General features: G+C 37.9%; 1 protein-coding gene and 1 pseudogene across 12 annotated transcripts in view; one reads left to right on the top strand and one right to left on the bottom strand.

Moving 5' to 3' along the window:
- The window catches only part of KDM6A (lysine demethylase 6A), a 198304-nt gene extending 173542 nt beyond the window's left edge, over positions 1–24762 (bottom strand). For 6 of the 12 annotated variants that reach the window (XR_012493466.2, XM_019717934.3, XM_019717935.3 and 3 more), the window contains exons 1-2: positions 24202–24511; positions 23924–23987 (exon numbers count right to left, since the gene is read on the bottom strand). Coding sequence is in view for 11 of the 12 variants with exons in the window: in XM_019717934.3 (XP_019573493.3) it covers positions 23924–23987; positions 24202–24362 (225 nt within the window). In the remaining variant the exon portion in view is untranslated. Of the gene's footprint in view, positions 1–23923; positions 23988–24201 lie in introns of all 12 variants that reach the window. The other 6 variants (XM_019717926.3, XM_019717933.3, XM_019717929.3 and 3 more) reach the window with 5 other exon arrangements.
- Positions 9904–10420, top strand: LOC109438213 (large ribosomal subunit protein uL24 pseudogene; annotated as a pseudogene).
- Positions 24763–25598: the final 836 nt, after the last annotated feature.

Here is a 25598-nt window from a genome sequence, read left to right as displayed (position 1 = left end):
CTATTTTTCCTCATTCAGGGGCCTTGGGATACAGATGATACCCCAGCAAGATTACCAGTCCCAAACAAAGAAGCCAACACGGTCTTCCAGGCAGATCTCGAGATCCCTTCCTGTCATCTGAGATCAGACAGGGCAGAGTCCCATGAATCCCCCAATAGACAGGGACAGCTGTACACCCCTGCCCAGCAGGAAGCAAATAAAGAAGAAAAGACCCCCGTCCCTCAACTTCCCAGAGATTTTATGGGGAATCACTCAAGGACTATCTCTCAAGGGGAAAACAAGGCAGGCAGTTAGAGATAGGCATCAGGTTTCTGCATTCCTGCATGTCCAACACAACCCACAGAATGCGACCACCCAAAAGACCTCCCCTCTCCACCCAAAACTTCCCTTTTTCACTATAATTATCTACCCCTATGGGGAAACAAATGGTACAAAATAACCAACTAGATTAAACCAGTCACTTGCACCTGTGCAGTAAAGGCCACACGACCTTCATTTCACCTGGGCCTCATTATACCACCATTATAATATCATGCATCTGACTGGAAGTTCATTAATATCATTATAACAGACTAAATTCTGGGAAGGAACATGTGCAGTCTAAAAAGATGAGGTAATAGCCCCTTGTCAATCACAGGTGTCAATCAAGTGGTCCCATGCCTGGAAAGGAACAGCCCATTCTAGAGAATAAGGAGATTAAAAACTCCAAGTCCTCGCCAGTCAGTCTTTGAGCCTTTCGAGCACATTCTTTTGCTCTGGCTGCTCCAAACTCTTTGGGGTGCACTTTCTCTTCTAATAATGGCCCTTGAACCACTGCTTTCAACTCGGGCCCGCTTCTACCCCTTTGAAGTGTACTTTTTCTTACAATAAACTGCTCTTTCACTACTTTACCTCAGTGTCTCATTCAATTCTTTGCTTGAGACGCCAAGAACCTGGACACCACGCTGAGGAGGGCCCATCCTCCAGCAACCAAGTAGCTAAGATTCCCAGTTTTGCTCGAAGGCCCGGGTTCGACCCCCAGTCTGGGAACCTATCCTGGACACTACCGGGTTCAACCCCTGGTGTGGAAACCAAGCCTGAACATCACTCTGAGAAGGGCCCACTCTCCGGTAACACTGTAATACCCACGCAAAGCAAAAGGAAGATTAAAAAAAAAAAAAAATTACAGCCACAGTACAGATACAGACGTGTGCATGCATGTATTTGTCTCTAATTTTTAAAACAAAAAGTAATACACTTAGAATTTAAAAATGGCCAGGGAAGGAATGTGATGGTAGATTTGACTTTTGAATAATATAAGTAGTTTACAACCATGTAAATATTTTCAATGTTACACTGTAAAAAAAAATTGCAAGTTAAAAACAATCAGTAAAAAGCCAAAAGCAAAATGAAACAAACTGTACTATGTAGCCAGTGGATAACATAACCAGAAAGAAATATTATTATTTCAAGGAATTTTAAAATAGTAATTTGACCAAACATTTCCAGTGGAATATAACCTAAGGACAACTAAGAACTACAAAAAATCCTCAGGCTACAATGAGTAACCATGCAGTTCATGGTAGTGTTCGTATTGTTATTCTAACACCATTAATGCATGTAGTATATGATAAAGCAATGGAGTAATTATGCTGTCTTTAAAAACCAAAATTTTCAGCATAAAAGATTTAAAATCGATGGCAAAACAGTGTCATTTTGAATATGAACTGAAAGATTTGCATGAAATCATACTTTGACCTTTGAAAAATAACTCAAGAGTGCCATTTGTGAAAACAGTGGAGAGTAAGGCCCTCCAAGAAGTCTTCTCCAGTGAGAAAAACTGGCAAATATTGTCATAATCAACTTTTAAATAACTTTAGAAACCAAAAAGCTTCCAGCAATTTAGAGTTTGCTCAAGAAAAAGGGCTAAATCGTAGTTAAAAACAGAGTTTTATGGCTCTTTAACTTGTCGCAGTCCCAGCCTCCCCAGCCAGCTCTACAGTAAATAGACTTGAAAACTAACAACATGGATTTGCAGTACAAACCAGCAGCCTGAAAAGCCAGAGGAGGCTGAAGCTCCTTCAAAGCCTCATTCCCAGAAAATTCGTAATTATTTTACCTATCTGATGGTTCCCTGGAAGATCCCACTTGCAAAGCTATCTGTTTTTGACCTGATTTGGAGCTTCCCAGTACAAAAAACTTTTACTCCAGAGCATTTGTCAAAAACGTCAGGAAATTGTTTAACTTCACAGCTTGCTGAAGCAGAGGCCAACAATTGGGGCAAACAATAGAATAACCAAGAACCTTAAAAGGAAAAGTAGAATAAGGAGATGTTCATAAAAGCTTTGAAAAGCTCCAACAAATATGAAAAATCTAAGAATTAAGAAGGCCAAGAGGAGACGGAGGCTATGCACATACTCAGGAAAGACGTGAGAAGTTGCTAGGCTCTGTCTGACCATGACACATACGCACAATTATGAAAGTGAAAGCTATGGCAGAACTGTCAATTGCCTGCACACAGAGCACCCTTAGCAAAGACTGGGAGACTTACTGCTTCCAGGCAGTTAAGGAAATCTTTGTCTAGTGGTTAGCTAAACACTAAGATGAAGAGATTTCAGAGGCAATACAGGACAAAGAATACAGACTCTCCAAAATTAGTTCAGAAAAGTCACTATGAACAAAGAAACAATCACTACAACAAATAATAACAAAATCTAATGCTGCAGATGGGAAAATTTTGCTTTCCATTTTGCTACATTTTATTAAAATGTCCAGTTTTCAACCAAATATTAGAAATATGCAAACAAACAAAAAAGTATGGTCACAGAACAAAAAGCAATCAATGGAAACTGTCCAGAGGAAGCCCAAATGATAAGCCTACTAGACAAGACTTAAATGAGCTATTATAAATGTTCAAAGAACTAAAGGAAGCCATGTGTAACAAACTAAAGCAAAGTATAAGGACACTGTATCAAAAAAATACAGAATACAGACATCCCTCAGGATCTGCAGATTGGTTCCAGAAACCCTCCCCATTCAAGGATGCTCAAAACCCCAATATAAAATGGCATAGTGCATCTATATGTAACCTACACACATCCTCCCATATATATTAAACCTCCATATTACTTACAATACCTAATACAATGTAAATGCTATTTAGTAGTTGTTGTATTGCTTAGGGATTAATAACAAGAAAAAAATGTGTATGTTCAGCACACATGCAACCATTATAGGCCTAACTACATAACACACACATCAGCAACAACATAACATTAAAAAAAACATTTTCCATCCCTGGATGTGAAACCTAAACCTGCAGATATGGAGGGCTGACTGTATCAATAAATGGAGATAAATTACATATATATATAAAAAGACCAAATAGAAAAGTACAATAACTGAATTCAAAAATTCACTGGAGAGGCTCAACAGCATATTGGAGCAGGCAGAAAACAATCAATGAACTTGAGAATAGATCAACTGAGATTACCCAATCAACAAACAAAAAAATGAAGAAAAATGAACAGAGACTCAGAGACTTGTGGGATACCATGAAATGTACCAAAACATGCATATCAGCAGTCACAGGAAGTTGAGGAAAGAAAGAACATTTACAGGAATAATGGCTGAAAACTTTCCAAATTTAATAATAATAATAATTTATAAAAATATAATTAGTTTCACATCCAAAAAGCTCAATGAACTTAAACAGGTCCACACTGAGAAGCATTATAATCAAACTGTCAAACGAAAAAGAGAATTTTGAAAGCAACAAAGAAAGAAGTGACTCATCATGTACAAGGGATCTTCAGTAAGATAATACCTGCTTTCTTCCTCAATAACCATGGAGGCCAGAAGGCAATGGGATTGTATGTTAAAAGTGTTGAAAGAAAAAGGCAGTCAACCAAGAATTCTATATCCAGTGAAACTATCCATAAATATGAAGGAGACATTAAGATATTACCAGATAAATAAAAACTAAATTTGTCACTAGTAAACCTGCACTGCAAGTAATACAAAAGGCAGTGATTCATGTGGAAATTAAAGAACATTAATCATAACTCAAATCTACAAGAAAAAAGAACAGAATACCAGTAAAGAGAACTTACCCAGGTAAATATAAAAAGGAGTATAAATGCCTTTTGGTTTGTTAAATTTGTTTTCTCCTACATGATTTAAAAGACATTCAATAAATCAATAATTATGTATCTGTGTTGATGGGAACACAATGTGTAAAGATGCAACATATGGCAGTAACAACACAAAGGAAGAGGGAGAGAACAGAGCTATATAGGAGCAAAGTCTTTGTATATTACTGAAATTAAGTAGATGTTAATCAGAACTGGTTGTAAGTTCCCAGGGCAACCACTAAAAAATTAATATATCAATTAATAAAAAGGGTTGGATGGTACACTGGAAAATATCTAACACACACAAAAAAAAGGTACAAATGGTGGAATAGAGAATAAAAATGACAGAAGACATAGAAAACAAATATCAAAACGGTAGATGTAAATCTTACCTTATCTATCAGTAATCATATAAAATGCAAGTGAATTAAACACAATTAAGAGATTGGCAGAATGGATTTTAAAAAAAAGCATGATCCAACTATATGCTTTCTAAAAAGGACACTTCAGATTCAAAGACAAAAATATGATAAAACTAAAAAGATGTAAAAATATGTACCATAGGGGCTGGCCCGGTGGCTCAGGCGGTTAGAGCTCCATGCTCCTAACTCCGAAGGCTGCCGGTTCGATTCCCACATGGGCCACTGGGCTCTCAACCACAAGGTTGTCAGTTCAATTCCTCGAGTCCCGCAAGGGATGGTGGGCTCTGCCCCCTGCAACTAAGATTGAACACGGCACCTTGAGCTGAGCTGCCGCTGAGCTCCCAAATGGCTCAGTTGGTTGGAGCGCATCCTCTCAACAACAAGGTTGCCAAGTAGACCCCCCCCCCCACCGCAAGGGATGTTGGGCTGTGCCCCCTGCAACTAGCAACAGCAACTGGACCTGGAGCTGAGCTGCACCCTCCACAACTAAGACTGAAAGGACAACAACTTGACTTGGAAAAAAGTCCTGGAAGTGCATACTGTTCCCCAATAAAGCCCTGTTCCCTTTCCCCAATAAAATCTTAAAAAAAAAAAAAAAAAGTGTACCATACAAACTGTAACCAAAATAGAGTTGGACTGGCTATACTATTATCAGGCAAAATATACTTTGAGACAAGTATTGTTACTAGAGACAAAGAACATGCTATAATGACAAAAGACACAATTCATCAATAAGATACATTAAAAACAAATATGCACATAACGAAACAAAAAACCTGAAACTAAAGATGAACTGAAGACAAATAGACAATTCAACAATAGCTGAAGACTGCAATACTCCATTTTCAGTAATCAATAGACAGCAGATCAACAAGGAAACGGAAGACTTGAAGAGCACTATCATATTAACAAGACTGAAAAGCCATCTATAGAACACTCCCACAACAGCAGAATATACATTTTACTCAAGCATACACTGAACATTCCTCCAGGATAACCCACAAAGCAAGTCTCCATAAATTTAAGAGGATTAAAACTGTAACAGCTATGCTCTCCAAGAAAAACGGAATGAAATTAGAAAAATTCTGAGAAATTCACAAATATATGGAAATTAAACAAAATAATCCAAAATAACTAATGGATCGAAGAATGCACTGTATTTACCATTCAACATTACTATTAGCATATTACACAGAAATATAAATCAATTCATTTCATAAACAGAATAGCCGAGCAACTAATATTAAAAGGTTAGCAATCTTTTTTCCAACAAGTTTTTTCTATTAAAAAAAAAAAATCAAGTTTCAGTTTCTATATAAATTGCACGCCAACAAGTTCGAAAGAACAAAAAAAAAGGACAAAAATCACAGAATTTTAGAGCTGGAATGAATTACAAAAGTCCTCTCATTTTAAAATCGTAGAATTTTGTTAACATGTACATTGCTGAAATTAGTTATCCTCTGCCTAAGGTGGACTGTTGCCTCCTATCTAGTAAGTTTTCACTTGCTTATTCATTTGAAATTCATAGGGAAACATGTATTTCTTCTCTTCCTCCTAAAAACTTCTAAATCACTTTGCCTATTTTAAGTGTTGTAAGAATTTGGGGAAGGGATTTTGTTCTTTTTGCTGACCTTAATATGGCAAAAGTAGTAGAATGTTCTGTTGCATTGGTATATTTGGAATGGGAAACTAAAGAGTAAATGCTGTTTGATGGCAAACCAAAACAGTGACATTCTACTATAACCCAGCTTATCTTTCAGTTTCACTCTGTATATGTAAATATGTACTTCCTTTAAAGAATATGACACAAAGTATTCGATGTTCAAAAGTAAACACTGTAGTTATTTAAACCTTGTCCCCAAAACAATACAGCTATGGGTCAAGCCCTGATACGAGGAAATAGCTTTGTAATGAGGATCCTGTTATGATGATATTGTCAAAGTTAAGATTTTCCTATAAATTTGATTTTTTTAAAGACTTACTTCTTTCACATGACATAACATCTTTAGGTAAAACTTCACAGTTCAAACTTGAATTACTATAAAAGTCAATGGAAGACTTCTAATTCCACCAAAATGGAGTAGCTTCATTCCTCCCAGGTCCTGCCTCTAACAATTAAAAAATCCTGGACATAATACAACAAATGAGCATAGACGGTAGAAAAAAAGGCAGGAGACTTCCTAAAGACATCAGGGCTTGAGGAATGACAAGGCAAAGAGTTCCCTGGGTTTTCTTATTGCCTCCTGTATTCCCATAACAGGGTGCTACTTCAGAAGCCCCCAATCCAGTATCACCAAGTCATGGAGGAAAGAAAGCTCCAAGAAAAGCCTTTTCCTCCTAGCCAAAGGACTGGGATAAGGGTAGCTCACCAACAGAAACCTTTTCAGCAATACCTACCAAGCATGAATGGAAAATGTGTAATGCGTAAACATGCACGTGAACCCTCCAGTTTCAGTAGGGCAAAGCACGCAACTAATCGTCCATACTCTCTTCCTCTTAGCCAGAGTAGACAGCAAGTAGTGTTCATCCGAGTCCCCTACCAGAGTGGTGTTAGCAGGACAAAACAGGCAGTTGATCTTCTAGCTCCCACACAGTTCCCCTGCCAGGATACTATGGACGAAGCTGAGTAGGAAGCTGATCTTCCAGGCCCTGCAGAAGCAGGGGAGTGCTCAAATACTCCTGCTGGGTTAGTGATGAGGCTGAAAGAAGGGTTGCTCTTCCATACCCCATACCCGGTGGAAGCAAATGGTGTTCAGATTCACCCATTAAAGGTAGTCAAGGGCAAGCTAGGCCTCAACCATCACCCAGCAGCAAAGACTTAACAAAGTGTGAGGCAGGATTTGTTACAACTACACTTTAAAACACACACAGGCCTGGTGTCAGCAGGAACCAAGTGAGGAGCTGAACCTGCACCCCCGCATCAAGACTGAACAAGGTGGTATGAGTTGGAGCCAGTAAGCACTCATTCCCCTTTCCCCTGCTCCCTAGTATAAGTAGGGCTGTGGGGAGCTGAACCTCCACGCCCACCCAGTAGTGACACTGAATAAAGCCAAGCTAGATGAACAGCTGACAATCTGCTTCATTCATTCTCTGGTGTCAGTGATACCCAGAAGAGCTAAGCTTCTACCACCCCACACCTGACATTAACTCAAAGAAGTAGCACAAAGTAGGGATCAGAGTGGTGTGAGTTAGCCCTCTACTTCTGTCTTGCTGGAGAAGCAAGACCCATCAGGAAGCTATCTTACACCCCCTACTCAGAGGCAACACAGTGGTGTGAACTAGTGCCCAACTTCTGCCAGTGAGGACAAGGGAGGAGCTGAACTTGCATCCCATCAGTCAAGACAGTATGACTCAGTGCCCTACTTATGTCAAGGTGGTTGTCAATAGGATCCAGTAAGAAGCTAAACATACCCCCACCCAGCCTATGTACTACACCTCAACAAGACTGCCTACTATAAAAAACAATTAATGGGACACAAAATTCTCATAACATGATATCCACGATGTCCAAGGTACAACCAAAAATCACTCACCATACCAAAAGCCAGAAAAGTACAATGTGAATGAGAAAAAACAACCAACACGTAAAACACTGAGATGAACCAGGTTTTTGATGAAATATCTGACAAAGATTTTAAAGTAGTCAACATAAAATGCTTCAACAAGCAATTACAACTGCTCTGAAACAAATGGGGGGGAAAAATGGAAAATTTCAGCAGTTACTGGAAAAGAACCAAGTGGAAATTCTAAGACTAAAAATACAATAACCAAAACAAAAACTCTGCATGGGCTCAACAGTAGAATGGAAATGATAGACAATGAAGTAAAACAAATCAATAGACCTAAACCAACCTAAACAAGAAAACAGACAGGAGAAAAAAAAAAAAAAAAACTGACAGAGCCTCAGGGACCTATGGGACAAAAACAAAAGAACTAAATTCTTAACCAAGTCCCGAAGAGAAGAGTGGGATTTTAAAAAGTAAACCATGGTAAAGATTTAAAAAAAAAGAAAAGTAGGTGAAGAAATGAAGGCTGAAAAATCCTAAAATTTGGTGAAACACATTGATCCATGGATAGAAAAAGTTGAGTGAACCCCAATTTAAAAATAAAAACTAAAGACATCCACACCAAAATACATCATAATAACTTTCTTTTAGCTCTGTGTTGCTAAATTCAATCATCATAATGACTTCTGAAATTAAAGACAAAAAATCTAGAAAGCAGCCAAAGAAAAATGATGCATTACTTATAGAAGAACACCAATTCGAATGACAGCAAATTTCTCATCTGAAACCACAGAGAACAGAAGGAAATAGCACATTTTTCACATACTGAAAGAAAATAACTATATGCTGTGAATTCTATATATGGCAAAAATGTCCTTCAGGAATGAAGGGAAATAAAGACAATCTCAGAAAAACTTAGGGAATTTGTTGCTAGCAAACCTACCTAAAAGAGTGGCTAAAAAAGTTCTCTAAACAGAAAGGAAATGAAAGCAGAAGAAGGCTGGGCCTTTTAAAAGGAAAAAAGATCGCTGGAATGGGTAAGTATTAGAGATAAGTATTATAGACTATTATACTATGCATTGAGTTTCATAAATCATATTTCCTGGTTGAAACAAAATTTATCACACCATCTGACGTGGTGTTCAATGTTATGTAGAGAAAATACTTAAGAAAATTTTATTTTAAAAGTAGAGAAGAAAAAAGGACCTAAATGGAAGTGAAATTTCTGCACTTCACTAGAAGCTATAAAACATCCATATCAGCAGATGGTGGTGATAAATTATATATGAATATTGCAATACCTAGAGCAACCAGTAAGAAATTTATACAAATTTATACTTAAAAACACCACATATCAAGATGGAATCCCACAAATATATCCAGATAACCCATAGGGAGGTAAGAAACAAGAAAACAGAGGAATGAGAAACAGAAAAATAATAATAAAATAGTAGACATAAGCCCTAACATATCAATAATTACCCTAAGTACAAGTAGTCTAAATACACCAATTATAAGAGAAATTGGAAGGGTAAATTTTAAAAAATGATCTAACAATATGCTATCCATAAAAAAAGATTATTTTAAATACCTCGATATAGGTAGGTTGAAAGCAAAAGTACGGAATAAGACATACCATGTAAACATTAATTTAAAAAAAAAAAAGCAAGAATGACTACTCTGATAAGTGAATTTCAGAGCAAGTAAAATAAGACAAAGAGAGACATTACATAATGCTAACTAAAAGGATCAAACTACCAGAAGATATGACAATACTAAATGTGTACACATCAAACGACAGATCCTCAAAGTACAAGAAGCAAAAACTAACATTAAAAAAAAATCTGAGACAGAACCGGAAGTAGCGTGTGGATCTTTTCCCTTTTGCGGCCATCGCTGAAGCGCCAGCGGCCAAAATGAAGTTCAACCCCTTTATGACTTCTGACCGGATCAAGAACCGTAAAAGACATTTCAATGCACCTTCCCACATTCGCAGGAAGATTATGTCCTCTCCTCTTTCCAAAGAGCTGAGACAGAAGTACAATGTTCGATCCATGCCCATCCGAAAGGATGATGAAGTTCAGGTTGTCCGAGGACACTACAAAGGGCAGCAAATTGGCAAAGTAGTCCAGGTTTACAGGAAGAAATATGTCATCTACATTGAAAGAGTGCAGCGGAAGAAGGCTAATGGCATGACAGTTCATGTGGGCATTCACCCCAGCAAGGTCGTTATCACTAGACTAAAGCTGGACAAAGATCGCAAAAAGATCCTTGAACGGAAAGCCAAATCTCGCCAAGTAGGAAAGGAAAAGGGCAAATGTAAGGAAGAAACAATTGAGAGGTGCAGGAATAAAGTAATCTTATATACAGCTTTCATTAAAAACTGTTCAAATGAAAAGAAAAAAAAATCGACAAATCCACAATTATAGCTGGAGACTTGGCAACACCACACTCTTAGCAATTGATAGAACTGCTAGACAGAAAGTCAACAAGGATACAGAAGAACTGAACAACACAATCAACCAATAGGATCTAATTGCCATGTATATCACTCCTCATTGAATAACAGCAGAATGTGCCCTTTTTTTTCCTTCAATATAACACTCTATCCAATAACAGCAAACTATACCTTCTTTTCAAGCACCCATGGCACAGTCACCAAAATCGACCACGTCCTGGGTCATAAAACAGATGTCAACAAATGTAAAACAATGGAAATTATACAGAGTAAATTCCCTAATCCTAATGGAATAAAGCTAAAAATCAGTAACAGAATGAAAACAGGAAAATCTCCAAATACTTAGAAATTGAACAACACTACTAAACAATCCATGGATCAAAGAGGAAACTTAAAATTGCACAGAACTGAATGAAAATGACAATACGACATAAAACTGGTACACAGCAAAAGTAGTGCTGAAATGGAAATGTACAGCACTAAATTTTTACGTCACAGAAAAACTCTCAAATCAATAATCCAAAAGGCATGAACAGACATTTCACGAAAAAGGCTATACAGATGGAAAACAAGGGCATGACAAATGTTCAACATCATTAGCCATTGGGAAATGAAAATTAAAACCACAACAAGCTATCACTACACACCTATGAGAATGTCAAAAACAAAAATAGTAGTAACACCAAATGCTGGCAAGGACGCAACAGAACTGGAATACTAGCAGGAAGTGCTGATGGGAATATAAAACATAAAGTTGCTCTAGAAAACAGTTCGGCAGTTTTTTATAAAATTAAACATACAGCTATCAACAATTACACTCTTGGGCATTTATCCCAGGGAAAACAAGTTCACAAAAACACCTGTACACAAATGTCCGTAGCACCTTTATTTGCAATAGCCAAAAACTAGAAATAACTCAGTTGTCCTTCAATAGGTAAATGGTTAATGAAACTATGGTACATCCATACCATGGAAAAACTACTCCGCAATAAAAAGGAATGAACTATTAATACATACAACTTGAAGTAATCTCCAGGGAATTCTGCTGAGTGAAAAAAGGCAGTAGCGAGAATAACTCAAATGTATTTCAAAGGGTAAATAGTTAAACTGTGGTACATCCATACCATGGAATACTACTCAGCAATAAAAAGGAACAAACTACTGATACATACAACTTGGATTAATCATCTCTGGGGATTTCTGCTGAGTGAAAAAAGGCAATCCCAAAAGGACACATACTGCATGATCCCATTTTTACATAACATTCTTCGAATGACAAAATTATAGAAATGTAGAACAGATTAGTGGTTGCCAAGGGTTAGGAATAAGTGAGGGGGTGAAGAAGTGGATATGGCTATAAAAGTACAATAAAACAGATACTTGTGATGGAACATTTCTGTATTTGTATCAATGTCAATATTCTGGTTGTGATATTGGTTGTGAAACTATAGTTTTTGCAAGATGCTTCCATTGGGAGAAACTGGATAAACAGTACACTAGATCTATTATTTCTTACAAATGCATGTGAGTCTACAATTATCTCAAAATAAATAGTCAAATTTTAAAAAAGCCAATAGAAAAGAAATTCCATTTATAGAAATGTATTCATGATATACAATCTGTCATGTGATGTCCACTTCTGTAACAACCAAGTCCAACAAGACAAAACAGCCAAAAAACATACATCAGATTAATAAGGACTCCAGTTTTTCCTTCAGATATTCAGGACACAGTTACGTCTTTTCACAGAATCATGACTATTTTAGAGTTGGATAATCTTTACAGATAAACTTAAAAATAAAAGTTATCCTTTAATATCTGAATGCTGTCTACAATATCCTGGCCAATTAGTGTCAATGAGAAACTTCAACTTCAATGACAGAAGACTCATTTCATTTTATCTATCATATTTGAAAATGCATTTACAAAAAAAGTTTCTCCTTAACAGTTATACTCTGAATCTACCTTACAAACTCCAAATCTTTTTAAGTCATAGGCTTATAATGAAAATATAATCATACATACACATATATACAATACACATACACAAAGCAAAATCCAACAACAGAAGTTTACATTCAAGAGATCAGAAAGTGCCCCAACTAATGCCAAGTGATTCTTGCTACTCTTATGGAAACTGAAGGAAGGGCCTTACTCATCTTTTAAACACCCAAATGCCCAGTACCTAACACTATATATTTATTCAATGTGACATTTCTTACCAACTCACATCTGAGAATTCATTTAGCCCTGTCATGATGAGTTCCTAGCAAACAGGTATACACAGGGATTATACTCATCTTCTAGAATTAGAAACATCAGATCTAACCTAACAAATAACAATCCCAACTATAAGAATCAATTTGAAGAAGTCAAAACACTAACCTTTAATAAGACCAACTTTCAAATCAATCTAAGACTAGCTGAATGGTTAATCAAAATAGATTAACAAAAATATACAACTCTCAGTTCCATTATGTGTCTGCATTCATTTGGTTTTTGGTCTTGAAGGCTTGAGTCCGAAATCAAACAAAATTACAGTCTAGAACAAAGTTCCACTGTGCCTTCCTTCTGGGTCAAAATCTTAAAAAATTGAGTCAATCCTAAAAATTCAAATGAACAGCCTCCTAAATTCTGGTGCTAGTCACTTTGGAAACTCTTAATTCCTAGCCCTTCGTCTTAACAGATGGTGAAACTGAGGACAAGAATTAAGCGATTTGACTAAAGTAGGCAGAAGAGACCCTAAAACTCAGGTCTTCAGTTTTCTAATTCATTGTTCTCCCCAGTATATCATACAACTTTCCAACCAAACCAGCATTTTGAGCACCCAGGCTGAGGAAACAATACTAAAGCCTATTAACTATGTTAATGGGGCATGTGCTTACAGCTACTTTTCCAGTTAGAGCACTCAGTTCTCTGGGGATCAGTAAACATTCTCTTCCCTTAGCACCCTTATAATCAGTAGAGGAGAATTTGAGAGAATATGTGAAGTGGTCATACAACACCACAAAACTGTGGTAAAATCCATGCTATCTATGCCTAACCAGTCCAGAGGTTCTAAAGCTTCTCTTTCTCCCCAACATACTCCTATTATTAACACCTCTACCCAAGAGTAAGTAAACTAAACTAACTGAGAATAATGGAGCTCACGGTTGGGCTTCAAAGATATCCATACACTCCTGAAATCATATACAAAAAGTACACAGCTACAATGACCCTCTCAAAGAGTTAATGACCCCAAAAAAGTACAGTGCCATTGCTCTAGCTCCACACCAGTCAATCTTTAATGAAAATATATTCTGCTATGAAATAAGTTAATAACACACTATGCCCTGTACCATTTTCAATGAATCAAGAATGTAAGTTTACCTATTTTTCCTTTTCAATAATAAAAACCAAGAGCAAATCAAGAAGGTGAATGACTCCTACAAATACAAGATATTAAGTAGTACGGACTATGGCTACTTCTATAAACATTCAGGGAGTGAATTAAATCAGTACTCATGTAGCCTGATAATCACACCAATAAAACCAAAATATGAAGGCAAAAATTGCCAATTATTCCAATTGACACTTCACAGCATATAAAATTAAGCAACTAATATCTTAGTAAAATACATATGAACATATCTTCAATTAAGATTTTTGTACATTGAAGAATTTCTACCTTAAATACCATGTATAAAAGGAGTAAGAGAACCTCAAAATCAAAACTTAAAAAACACCCAAACCAATCCCCTCATCATCTCACTACCTGAATAACAGAGAACAACTTCAAACCCAAAACAATTCAATATAAAAACTACTAATATTTTCATATGGCAAGCAGTCAAATTAACAAAGCATTTTAACAATTTGTATACATTAAGTATAATCTCATTTGTTTGCTAAAAATAGATATATAACATATTATAATTATATGTATTACGTATTACATATATGTAATATATGTATTATATATATGTGTGTGTGTGTATATATATATGTAAAACAGAATATGCTTGTATATGTGTTGAAATAGGAAGTTACCCAATAAACCTTTTATCAGTAGCTTCCTGAGAATAAGAACTAAATAACTGGGAGATGGTCCGGCAGGAAGATTTTCTTTTCAATGTAACATCCTTTATGTAACTTTGCAATTTTGGACTATGTGCAAGTATATCTATTCAAAAAATTACATGAAGGTATTTCAAAAGTCAAAGATAGGCTCATGGCTGCCATTAGGATGGTGGTAGTGGGGATGGAAAGAAACAAATGGATTTGAGATTCAAGACACAGAAATGACAAGATATGACAATTACGACTTGATAAGTTAAGAAAAAGAGGAGCCAAGAATGACTCCAAGGTTTCTGGCAAGGATAGTGGTAACTGCCATTTACTAAGATAAGGAACATCAAAGACAATGATAAATTCAGTTTACATATGTTCAGTTTAAGGTGCTTTCAAGATACCCAAATAAAGTAAACAAGTGGCAATCAAGTATACATGCAAGTTGGGAGCAGAGTGCGTAAAGAAGACCTAGAATAGAATCTCCTTGCAAAGGAGACTGAGATGTGGTCAGAGAGACAGAAAGAAAGCCAAAGTTGTGAGACGTTATGAAAGCCAAAAAAAGTCTGATTTGAAATCTGCCTCTATCTCCCCACTCATTCCTAAACTACAGCCTTAAGTTTAAACGTAATTAATTACTTTTTCCAAGATGATAACAATATATATTTTGTACTGAACACCTTCCATGCCAGGCCCAATGCCAGGCACTTTACATACTTTTTCCTAACATAAAATGGAAGAGCCTGCCAGAAACCTACTACCACTTCAGATTTACAGATGAGAAAAACACTGAGCCTCTGAAAGATGAAATAGTTTGCCCAAGGATCACACATCTAGTAAGAGGCAGAAGCAGAATTCTACTCTAAAATCCATGTATTGCTATTTATCCATCAGTACTTCGCGACTAGGTTCCTTTCCCCTTCACTTTATCCTCTTCACAATAGCCAATAATATTCCCACAAAACCTACGTCTGGTCATATCACTTGCCCTAATTAAACAGTTGATTTCAATGACTCCCCAAAACATCCTATGGCCTATAGTGATGGGGGGGGACCTTCACATGCTCAGTTACCTCCTCCCAATCCTACTGAGACACCCTACACTCTAACACTAGAATATTCACAATTTCTCAAACACCATTTAACTTCATACTTCCAACTAGCTACCCTTTTTCCTCTTGCTAAACTTTTACTCATGTTTGATAACTAAGACGAAATGTTACATCTTTGTGCAGTTTCCCTCACACATTTCTCCAGTCAACATTAACTGTTCCAAAATGCTGGGAATTGTGTGGATAGTTTAAACTTCCCATAGTCAAAAGTTTTTAAATGTTGTAATAGTTCCATCATTTGAGAGCTCATAGCACTTTGCATATACCTTAATTATTGTACTTACTACATCATGATCACTCAGTCTGTCCCTCTCTCCAGACTATAGGAGCAGAAGCCAGGTCTTATTTGTTGCCAGGACTGGGCACAGCCCCTCACAGTAGTTCCATTTGGACATTGTGGCTATTTTTCAGAGACAAACTCAAATATCTATAGATTAAATGATGTGACTGATGTGTGATATTTCTGTCAAAATAATGGGAGTAAGGGGCAAGATATCGATGAAAAAAGACCAGTCGTGGGTTGAAAATTGTTGAAGCTGGGTAATGATCGGTGATGGTTGGTTGCTTACTTGATTTTCTCTGCTTTTGAAAATAATGGAAATTTTCCCTAATAAGCTGTTTTTTTAAAAAGAGGAGACTCTCATAAACATAATGTAATAGATCTACAGCCTGGAAACCCTTTATTTGAAAGAGTTTCTTCCACTGTTCTAAATTAAAATGATTTAGATGTCTTTATATAATACTCTTAACTATAACAAAGCCCAACCTTCTTACTGAAAATAACTTAGTAGCAGTATCTTTTATTTATTCTAATGCATACAAAATACTACCCCAGACAAAACTACAAAAAGAATACGAGAATACATTCACAAGAGAACGACACCAACAGTTTTAGCAAGGTAGAAAAGTAAAAACAGAATAAAAGAAATGGGTAAGAGAAAAAAATAAAACCTTGTACAAGAAAGTGGCAAACAGCCCACTTAGCTGAGAAACCTAAAACTGTCTAAATAAGGAATCACTCCCACCTTTCCAGATTATAGCTCTTAATTAGGTCCCAACTATCAGCCTGGGCCAAATCAAGTCCAAAAATAGTCATCAATGATATAGATGCTGAAGATCAAAATGAAGAATGAGTACAACGACTATCACAAAACCACCTAAAATACAAAGAAATTGGATCTAATAGGGGTACATCTCTACTTCATTCACTCCTATCCCCACTGAAGGACTATCAAGCTCAGAAGTATCCCAATTTGATAAGGTCTTTCTTTACAGGTATCTAACTATACACACATTAGTATAAAATCCATCTTTAGTCAATCAAAATATAATTATGGTATACTATCAGTATGCTTACCGTATTATTTTTAAAGTAATACATGCCTGTGGTTTAAAAAGAAAAGCATAGCAGTACAGAAATCTGAGGTATAAAGTTTAAAATTTCCTTCCCTCTCCTCACCTGAAAGGGTTTTGTATTAGGTTGGTGCAAAAGTAATTGCGGTATTTGCAATTGTTTTTAACCTTTTAAACCATTGGTACTTTTGTAACAACCTAATACTTCAAGATGATCACTATTTAACTACTTCAAGTATCCTTCCAAAACTGTAAGAAAAATGTTTTAAACTGACCCAAGGATCCCAAGTTAAGAACCATAACAAAAATAAGTATTACTACAAAATGAGATGAGTGAGAGACAGATACACAGACCATCCTTTGAGCATGTGCTAAAAGCTAAAATCTAATTTTAAAATCATGCTTCCCTAAACAAAATTAAAAGATTCCCTACTAATATCAAAATCAAGAAACATCACCTCCAAGAAACACAATCAAGAAACAATCCCCATCCTATTAATAAGACTCATTCTCCGGAGGTCCAGTCTAGGGTAGAACTTTGACACTCAGCTTACAACTGCACCAAGAGTAAACTAACTGAAAATGGGAGTTCAAGAAAGCAATGCCTTGCCCACCTCCAGCACTACTCATCCAAGGAAAGATGGTCTAGATTATAAGAGTTCCCGGGCATGAGGAGCTAACAGGTGGCATCTTTTTTTCTCTTCTGGGGCCTGGTGTTCAAAGTGTATAATTTGTATAAACACCTGGATAAATGGAATAGGCTGTCTATAAATTAAGCTAGCCCAGAAACCATTTTGCAATATCTCACAAATGTGAACACCCCCCATTTAACTCACAAGTGTTGTAAAAAATTAATAAAATTTAGTTTTAAATGCCTGACAAAGAATGTTACATAATAGTATAAATTATCATTAAATGTTTTAAGAAAAAAACAAAAAATATATCAGGACATGGTAGGTCTCAAGTGCTTTAGTTAATTTTAACCTAGCAACTATCAGTTGTCAGTTATCTTCTGAAATTCCTGAATCAGGAAAACACAGTCCAGGAACAGTTAAATCTAAAAATGAGAGACTCTAAAAGAACATGAGCCACAACAGCACTCTGCAAAGGCAATGCTTCTCCTGCCTTTACTTCAGTCAGCCCTGGAATGAGTTAGGTAGCACAAGGGGCATTAGAAGTAAGTCTTCATCAGGGAAATAAATGATGTTCAAGTTAATGTGGCTTGGTTAGAAAAACTGTAAAGGCACCTCCACCTTTACACGAACAAGGTCTAAGAATCAGCAAACCCAAGGATCGTAATACTCTCCAGAGTACACTAGGAGTTCCATTCAGCCCTGTGTTAAACCACTGACCTCGATTGCTTTTGCGCATGCTTGCTAATCATGTTTTTAATGGGTGGCAAAAAAAAAAAAAAGTCATTGTAACTTGTTAAATTGACTTTTATCATACTTTCAGGATACTTCACTTTTCTTTTGCCACTAATGTTTCTGTTAGTCATCCTTATACTTATCTCACCCCTCTTAGGGAACTGTACGTTTTCAGTGCAGGCAAGGGATATTGTTATTTTCATATTCCCTGCATAGACTTGCACTTAGCATACACTCAAATATTTGTTGCTCTAATTTACTGTCGACAAATTATAAACCAATATGGAAAACTGATTCGATTATATGTGAAGATTCAGTATGAGTATTTAAGACTGTCAATTATGTATTAATTAAATAAACTCCATTAATTAACTAGTCTACAAATAAATACACGTGGGCCCTAAATAACCTAACCACCATTTCAATTTTTAGACAATCTGGTGGTGTTTTGTAACATAAATTAGCTCTCTGGATACATTTCAAAAATATTACAAATAATACACAATGTTATCAGTCAATAACATAAATTTCTCATCAAATCAAAGAGCTCAAAGCATTACAATGAGTTTCAAAGCAAAAATAAACTTACCCAAAACCTTTTCAAACCTGCAAAATAATACTGGTACTGTATAAATAAAAACTAAACATTACATAATAAAGTCAGAAAAAGATTTTTTACTCTGTAAGCACTGAACCTTCACTTTGGTTTAAAGTGTGTGACCCATCACTCCACTTTACCACCTAAATCACAAAAAGTCACCTCAGTCAGTTTTTCTTAACTGAAAATATATCAAGAGGTGGCAGTCAAAAATGTTTCCTGTTCGTTTCAATTTGTAATTGATCCTATGGAAAAAGCTATCCAGTGAAAAAGAAAGCCACAACCTAAAAAGTTTCTCTCTCTCTCTGTGTATGAGATTTACAGGTGTCAAAAAAATGTATACACATTTTAAGAAAGGAAAACTGTATTAAAATTGTAATACTTAATGTATACTGATAAGGAAAGATGAATGAATACAAGTCACGTCTGACTTCTGCAATTACAAGAGGTGCTCAAAGTGGTTACCAGACACTTCTGATTACAGCAAACTACTGCTTGAACAACGTTGCCCAAAGTGTCCACTTGTATACACTTTTTATGGCACTGCCAATATTACACACACACACACACACACACACACACCTGCAGTTCTAATTTGTACCCAGATATACAAACATTTTCTGTAGTCTCTTACTATCAGAGATGTATCAAAATTTTAGGAAATGTACTAACTGCATAAGACTTTGTCCAGGTAAAAAATGACTGTAATTGTTTAGAAGACAACTTTCTAAACTAGAAAATATTTTTTAAAACTCATCAAATAGAAGACCTAATTTCAAACACAAAGCATGCCATTATTTGTGGTTACTTCTGTAACCTAAACACTAACGTTCTTTAGCACTGGAAATATGTCCCTTTAAGTGCCAACAAACAATAAAAACACATAATATAGAATAATTGTAAACATCATTAACATCCAAATATTATAACAAATCCACCTCCATACCATCTACATGCAATCAAGCCCAATTTAGGGAAATATATGTTTTAATGCTCTTAAACTACTTCTATTACTCAGAAAATTTAAAATGCCAACTATTTTAATACTAGTATCTCCTAGGGAAAAAAGCCTATACATTTTTAAATGGTAAGCAATCTGTAACTACTTCTAGGTATTCTACATAATCTTTTTATTAATAGAATTACAAAAAAAAAAAGTTCAACTAAAATAGGATATTTAGGACAAACTTAAAAATGATATAAAGATACTTCAAAATGAACAACTATGTATTTTTAGCAACAGTTCTCTGTCACAGATAAGATTCCCCAGCCCTGATGGATGAAAAAGGTGAAAGGAATTAAGAAGTACAAATTGCCAGTTATAAAAAGAGTTACGGGGATGTAAAATACAGTATAGGGAACATAGTCAATAACATTGTAATAACTACGTATGGTACCAGATGGGTAACAGACTTATCAGGATGATCACTTCATAAGGTATATAAATGTCTAATCACTATGTTGTATACCTGAAACTAATACAACACTGTGTTTCCAACTGTAACTGAAAAATAATTTTTAAAATTATAGTAAAATAAAGCCATAATGATATTAAAAAGAAAAAAAGATTCCCTGGCCCTTTTGCATTATTTTATTATTATAAATATACTTATAGTATTATCATATTTATACTCTTACTATAGTCATGCATATTACTATATATTATACTTTAACTCAAATCCTTATCCAAGTGAAAACAAGATTAACCCAAAAGGTTTTCAAATAGATACTACAATAAAAAAATCGCCAGTTAATTTGTTTAAACATTTCAGTTCTTCACTTTTCAGTAACTCCACTGTAATTTAAAAAATAAGAATCTTGAAATATTATATTACCAAAAGATTAACGGTCAGCATTAGTTTAAAGAGCGAAGTGTTCCAAGATCATGCTATATTTCAAGAATTCTGATTAAGCAATCACTCGTTGTTTAAAATCTTTAAAAATATTTTAAAGATATTACTACAAAAACAATATGCTGTATTACTATTTATTTTTTAACCCAAAACCCTAAGTAGTGTATATCAAATGGCAAATATACAAACAAAAATTCTTTTAATCAATGACTCTATTATAAATGAATCTTACAAAAACATTCAGAGACTAAGAGAAATCAGCAGTTTGGAAAAGGGGCAAGTAAGAGACACTTATAAAATGTTTCAAACTTTCCAAAGCTTTTAAGCGTTATTTTTTTAAAACCTATGTATTTGAATTTAAACACTTGAAAGAAGATCCAATAATATACAGCAGTAAGAATTTTTGAAAACAAGTAGTAATAGCTAAGTTTCTGTCAGAAAGGAAAAAAAAGTTATACAGAGTGCAGACTAAATTTGTATGTGTGGGGGGGGGAGGGGTGACAAAAACCATAGCTAAAAAGAGAATCCTGGGATTCAATTCCATTATCTACCCTCAGCTAAGTACCCGGACAAAGAAAAGCCAACTCTTGTTTTTAAGAATTTCACAGAATAAGAACTCTGAAACCAACATAGCTCAACATTCCACAAAGAAAAAAAAGAAAAAACATTATGTCCGAGGACTGTTCAAAAGATGGACAGAACTAAATAATTCAGTACTTCCCTATAGCAAGACTCCAGCTCTTTCATTCTATTCAGAATCCAATTCAAACACATGGTAAGAGGTTATATAATGTCAATCCTTACATTACACATTTCACTGGTATGTTCAGGCTCACAAAAGATGCAACCAAGAACTGAATGAGGTTGCATGCACACACTCTAGAATGTTTTGTTTTAATGTTAAGGCTAATGAGTCTCGACCTAAATAGGTAGGACCTCACAAACATTGAGTCTGAAGTAATGAAGATTTTTTTTCTTTAGCTCAACAAAATACTTAGTAGTTTACCAAATTACCCAGTATTTTATGAAGCCTTAATTCTCCCCAAAACAATAATAAAGCTTTGCAAGTTTCTCATTTTTAAAATGTTACTGTATTCAAACATCAAGACAATAACACACACTTTACAAAAAATATTTGAAAATGTTCAGTTCTTTAAAATTTAAACTCAACAGTGCATAATAACTGCAGTGTTCAATATTACAATCTGAAATCCAATGTTAAGCACTATCCACTATAAATCCATCTAAATATGAGCATTCTTCGACATGCAATCTTCAACTAGCATTTTACACATTATCCACATAAAACATCAGAGTCCGTTTATTTCTTCATTACTATAATCAAAACCAATAGATTTGGCCAAACTTTTGCAAATGAATTATCTTTGCAAACAATTTTACCAAGTCCCATTAGACCTTCATTATTCACTCCAAAATAAAATGCTCCTTAAATTTAAGTATTTTGTTTAATCTTTTTGAATAACAACTTTGACAATAGGCAAGTATTTTTAAATATTTTAAATACTCAGATTGAAAAAAAAAATTAAGGCTTAAATCACTGATGTTTAAATCATTTCATAGCTAATCACGATTCATTTTTCCAGTGATAATTTTAAGGAAGCCAATTAATACCTACATGGTCAAAGTTTAATTCAAGTTGTCTGTATCCGTCAAAGAGACTGGACTTACTGAAAAAGATTATTTCTGTTTAGCTTTCTGGTCATTATTTGTGATTGAAACCCCAAATACTTAGTTACTTGTAACAAAAACAGAAGTGTAATTACAGATAAAAGGAATCAGTGACTCTCCTAAACCATACTACAGACAAAAATTCAGGACAACTAAATTAAAGAAAAAATCAATTTAAGAACAAAATGCTAGGCTTTAGTCATTTCAAACTTCTTTCTCAATTGCAACAATAAAGCTAGGTGTGATATGCAAAACTACTGATTTCAGCTAGAAAAGAAAATGTCTAATGGATGCAACACCTCCCAAACACACTCCAAGTTTCACCGTCCCAATTAAGAGGAATTCATACAAATATTTCAATAAGATTTTGGTCAGGAGACAAACTGATGTAGGCAGATTGAGACTCCACAGCCTTTGTTCAATAGCTTACGGATGGGTAACTAAATGTGCTACAGGTTGATAAGCATTTACCAGGCTTATGAATGCTGCTTCCAAGCTTAAGAAAGGTACAAGAATTCTACATGCAAATAATGTTAGATAATTTTTATTAAATACCACCGAACTACACTGCGAAAGAGAAGCCTATTCAACGCTACTATTTATTTCCATGTTTACCTCTCCTCCCTCCCCCAAACCCCCCCCTTCACTTTCTCCTCCCACCCTGTCCCGCCATCTTGGGCCGATAGGAGCAGCCATTACTTAACTAAATGACAGTGCCAACAACTTTCCACACAAATAAACAGAGGCTACATCCTGAATCCCTCCTGGCCACCCCTGTCACACACACAGGAAACGAGGGTCCAAGAAAAAAAAAAATCACATTCTTAGATAACGGCAGGATTTCTATGGCAGAAAGACCCAAAAAGTAAACAAGTCACCTAACTTCAGGTAAAACATACCAATCGAGATGCATGTCAACAGCCCAATGCAAACTCTTCACCGCCCTAAACTATGTGCAACTTCCCCTTTCTGGGAGCAGGGACACAAGAAAGCCCAAACGTTTGGTTACCAGCAGACATCACGAACAGCCTGCCTTAAGTAAAATAAAAACCAGGAGGGAAGTCGGAAATTTGGGGAAATGTGCACACATTTACAATCCGTTGACTCTAAACAAGCACCTCGGAGATCATCAGTCTATTCCCAAAAAGCCAGAGAAGAACCGGCAATTTTGTCGACACAGTTGAGCTCGGCCCCAAAGCGCTGCCGTCTCCGTTCCTCCAGCTACAAGAGGAGAGGGCGATTTCGCAAGGGAGCCAGCGAGGTATCCGGGGGTGGGGGGAGAGCAGAGGCAGGAAATAGTTTTCCGGAAGCCCCTCGTCCCTCGTCCGCGGTCACAATGAGCGCTGGCCCGGCCGCCGGGCCCGGGGCGCCGACCGCGTCCGCGCTCCGTCCCGCGGCTGCCTTACCTTGCCCAGTAGGGCCTTCGTCCTGGCGCCATCTTCATGAAACCTCACGAACCCAAAGAGGCGGCTGTGGGGAGAGACACACGCGGCTCGTTAAAGCTCCGGGAACGCCACCGACCCACCCCGGCCCGAGCCCGAGGCCCCAGCAGCGGCTAGGGCACGGATAGCGCCCAGCTGAGGTGCCCGCCCCGCCGCCGCCAGAAGCGAGCCGCGCTCGGGCCGCCCCGGAGAGCGGCGCCAGCCCGTCCGGAGTTGACCGGGCGGGTGACGGCGACCCGTACCTGTCCAGTCCGCCGAGCACCTCCCTCTCTTCGGCTGTCAGGCTGGGGGACGCCTCCTCGCTCTCGCCGCTCGCTTTTCCCGCCGCCATTTTCTTTTCCTCATCACCGAAAGCGGCGGCGGCAGCGGCGGCGGTAGCGAGCGACACTCCGCAGGATTTCATGGAAACGCAGCGAATTCACAACTCCAACGCCGACACCCCCCCTGGGCCAGGGTCCGCAACGACGCCCCCAATCTCCACGCGGGACCGGCACACCAACTTTATCACCGCCTCCTCCTCCGCCTCCGCCGCGGGCGGCAGCGACGAAAAATCCCGACGCGGCGGCGGTGAAGGCGGCGGCGGTAGGGGCTGCGGAGCCCCCGAGTCGGCAGCAGCGACGGTGAAGGCTGTAGGGTCACATCGCGGGGGCGGACGGGGTGCAGCCACGGGCGGGGACGGCGGGAACAGTCGGAGCGCGCGGGGCTGGGGGTACGGGAGGGATTTGTTGGAGACACAAACTTCCCCGGCACCAGCACAAAGTTGTTGTAATTGTGTCACACAGCGAACCCCACGCCGCCGCCGTGACCCCCCTCCCTACCCGGGCGGCGCCGCCAATCTGCTTGGCCCGCTGGCCTCACGTGACCTTTGTTGACTCACGTCAGCCGTGGCTCCACTTAACTTGCTAGCTGCCCGAGCCCCGCCCACCGAGGCCGCCACAGACGGGGAGTGGGACGCACGCCAATTCTGGCCGGTGGTTGGCTGCTGGGCCCGTCTGTCGGGGGGAAGGTTTGTCAGCGAGATGAAACAGCCTGTTAGGTTGTGCTGGTTAAATGCACTGGGGCAGAGAATGGAGGGTCCAGGCCGTGTCACCTCCGGAGCCGCAGCGGGCTCGGGAGGGGGAGGGGAACGATGGGGAAGGGCGAAGTCCGGCACCGCCCGCGGCGAAAGCAAACTGTGAGCGAGGTTTCTGCCTGCTGGGAGTTCGGAAATGGGCCCAGCCCACGGCTTCAGCACTCCCGCGCTCCGGGGGTCCTGGGGCTCCCCCCCCCCCCCAGGGCCTGGTAAGGGTCCCTGAACTCCGCCCTGCAAAGAAGGCACACACTGTTGGCACCGCTGGAAATAATGGCCTCCGCGAGGTGCACGCTCGGAGAGCAGCTGCCGGCCTCATGCCCCAGGCTCGGGCGCCGCCCTAAGCCTGGCCTGCGCTCCCAGCCCGGATTCCCCTCGCTCGCGCCGAAAGTGAAGGGGAAAAGGCCTCCTGACCCCGGCCGGAGGGAATGAAGAATTGCCCACCGAGTCTGGCTCGCTGACCATGACTCCCCACCCCCAAAGGTCTGTTGGCGGCATTTTGGGGCCAAATTTACATGCTACCTGCGTTTTATCGGTAGTTTATTAGAGTATTGTAAGAAAAAGCAATGA

The sequence above is a fragment of the Rhinolophus sinicus genome, chromosome 18 (genome assembly GCF_057876585.1).
Source record: "Rhinolophus sinicus isolate RSI-liver-muscle chromosome 18, RSI-T2T, whole genome shotgun sequence".
Classification (NCBI taxonomy): domain Eukaryota; kingdom Metazoa; phylum Chordata; class Mammalia; order Chiroptera; family Rhinolophidae; genus Rhinolophus; species Rhinolophus sinicus.
Note: the sequence above shows the minus strand (reverse complement) of the source record. Positions and strands in the feature narration are given on the sequence as shown.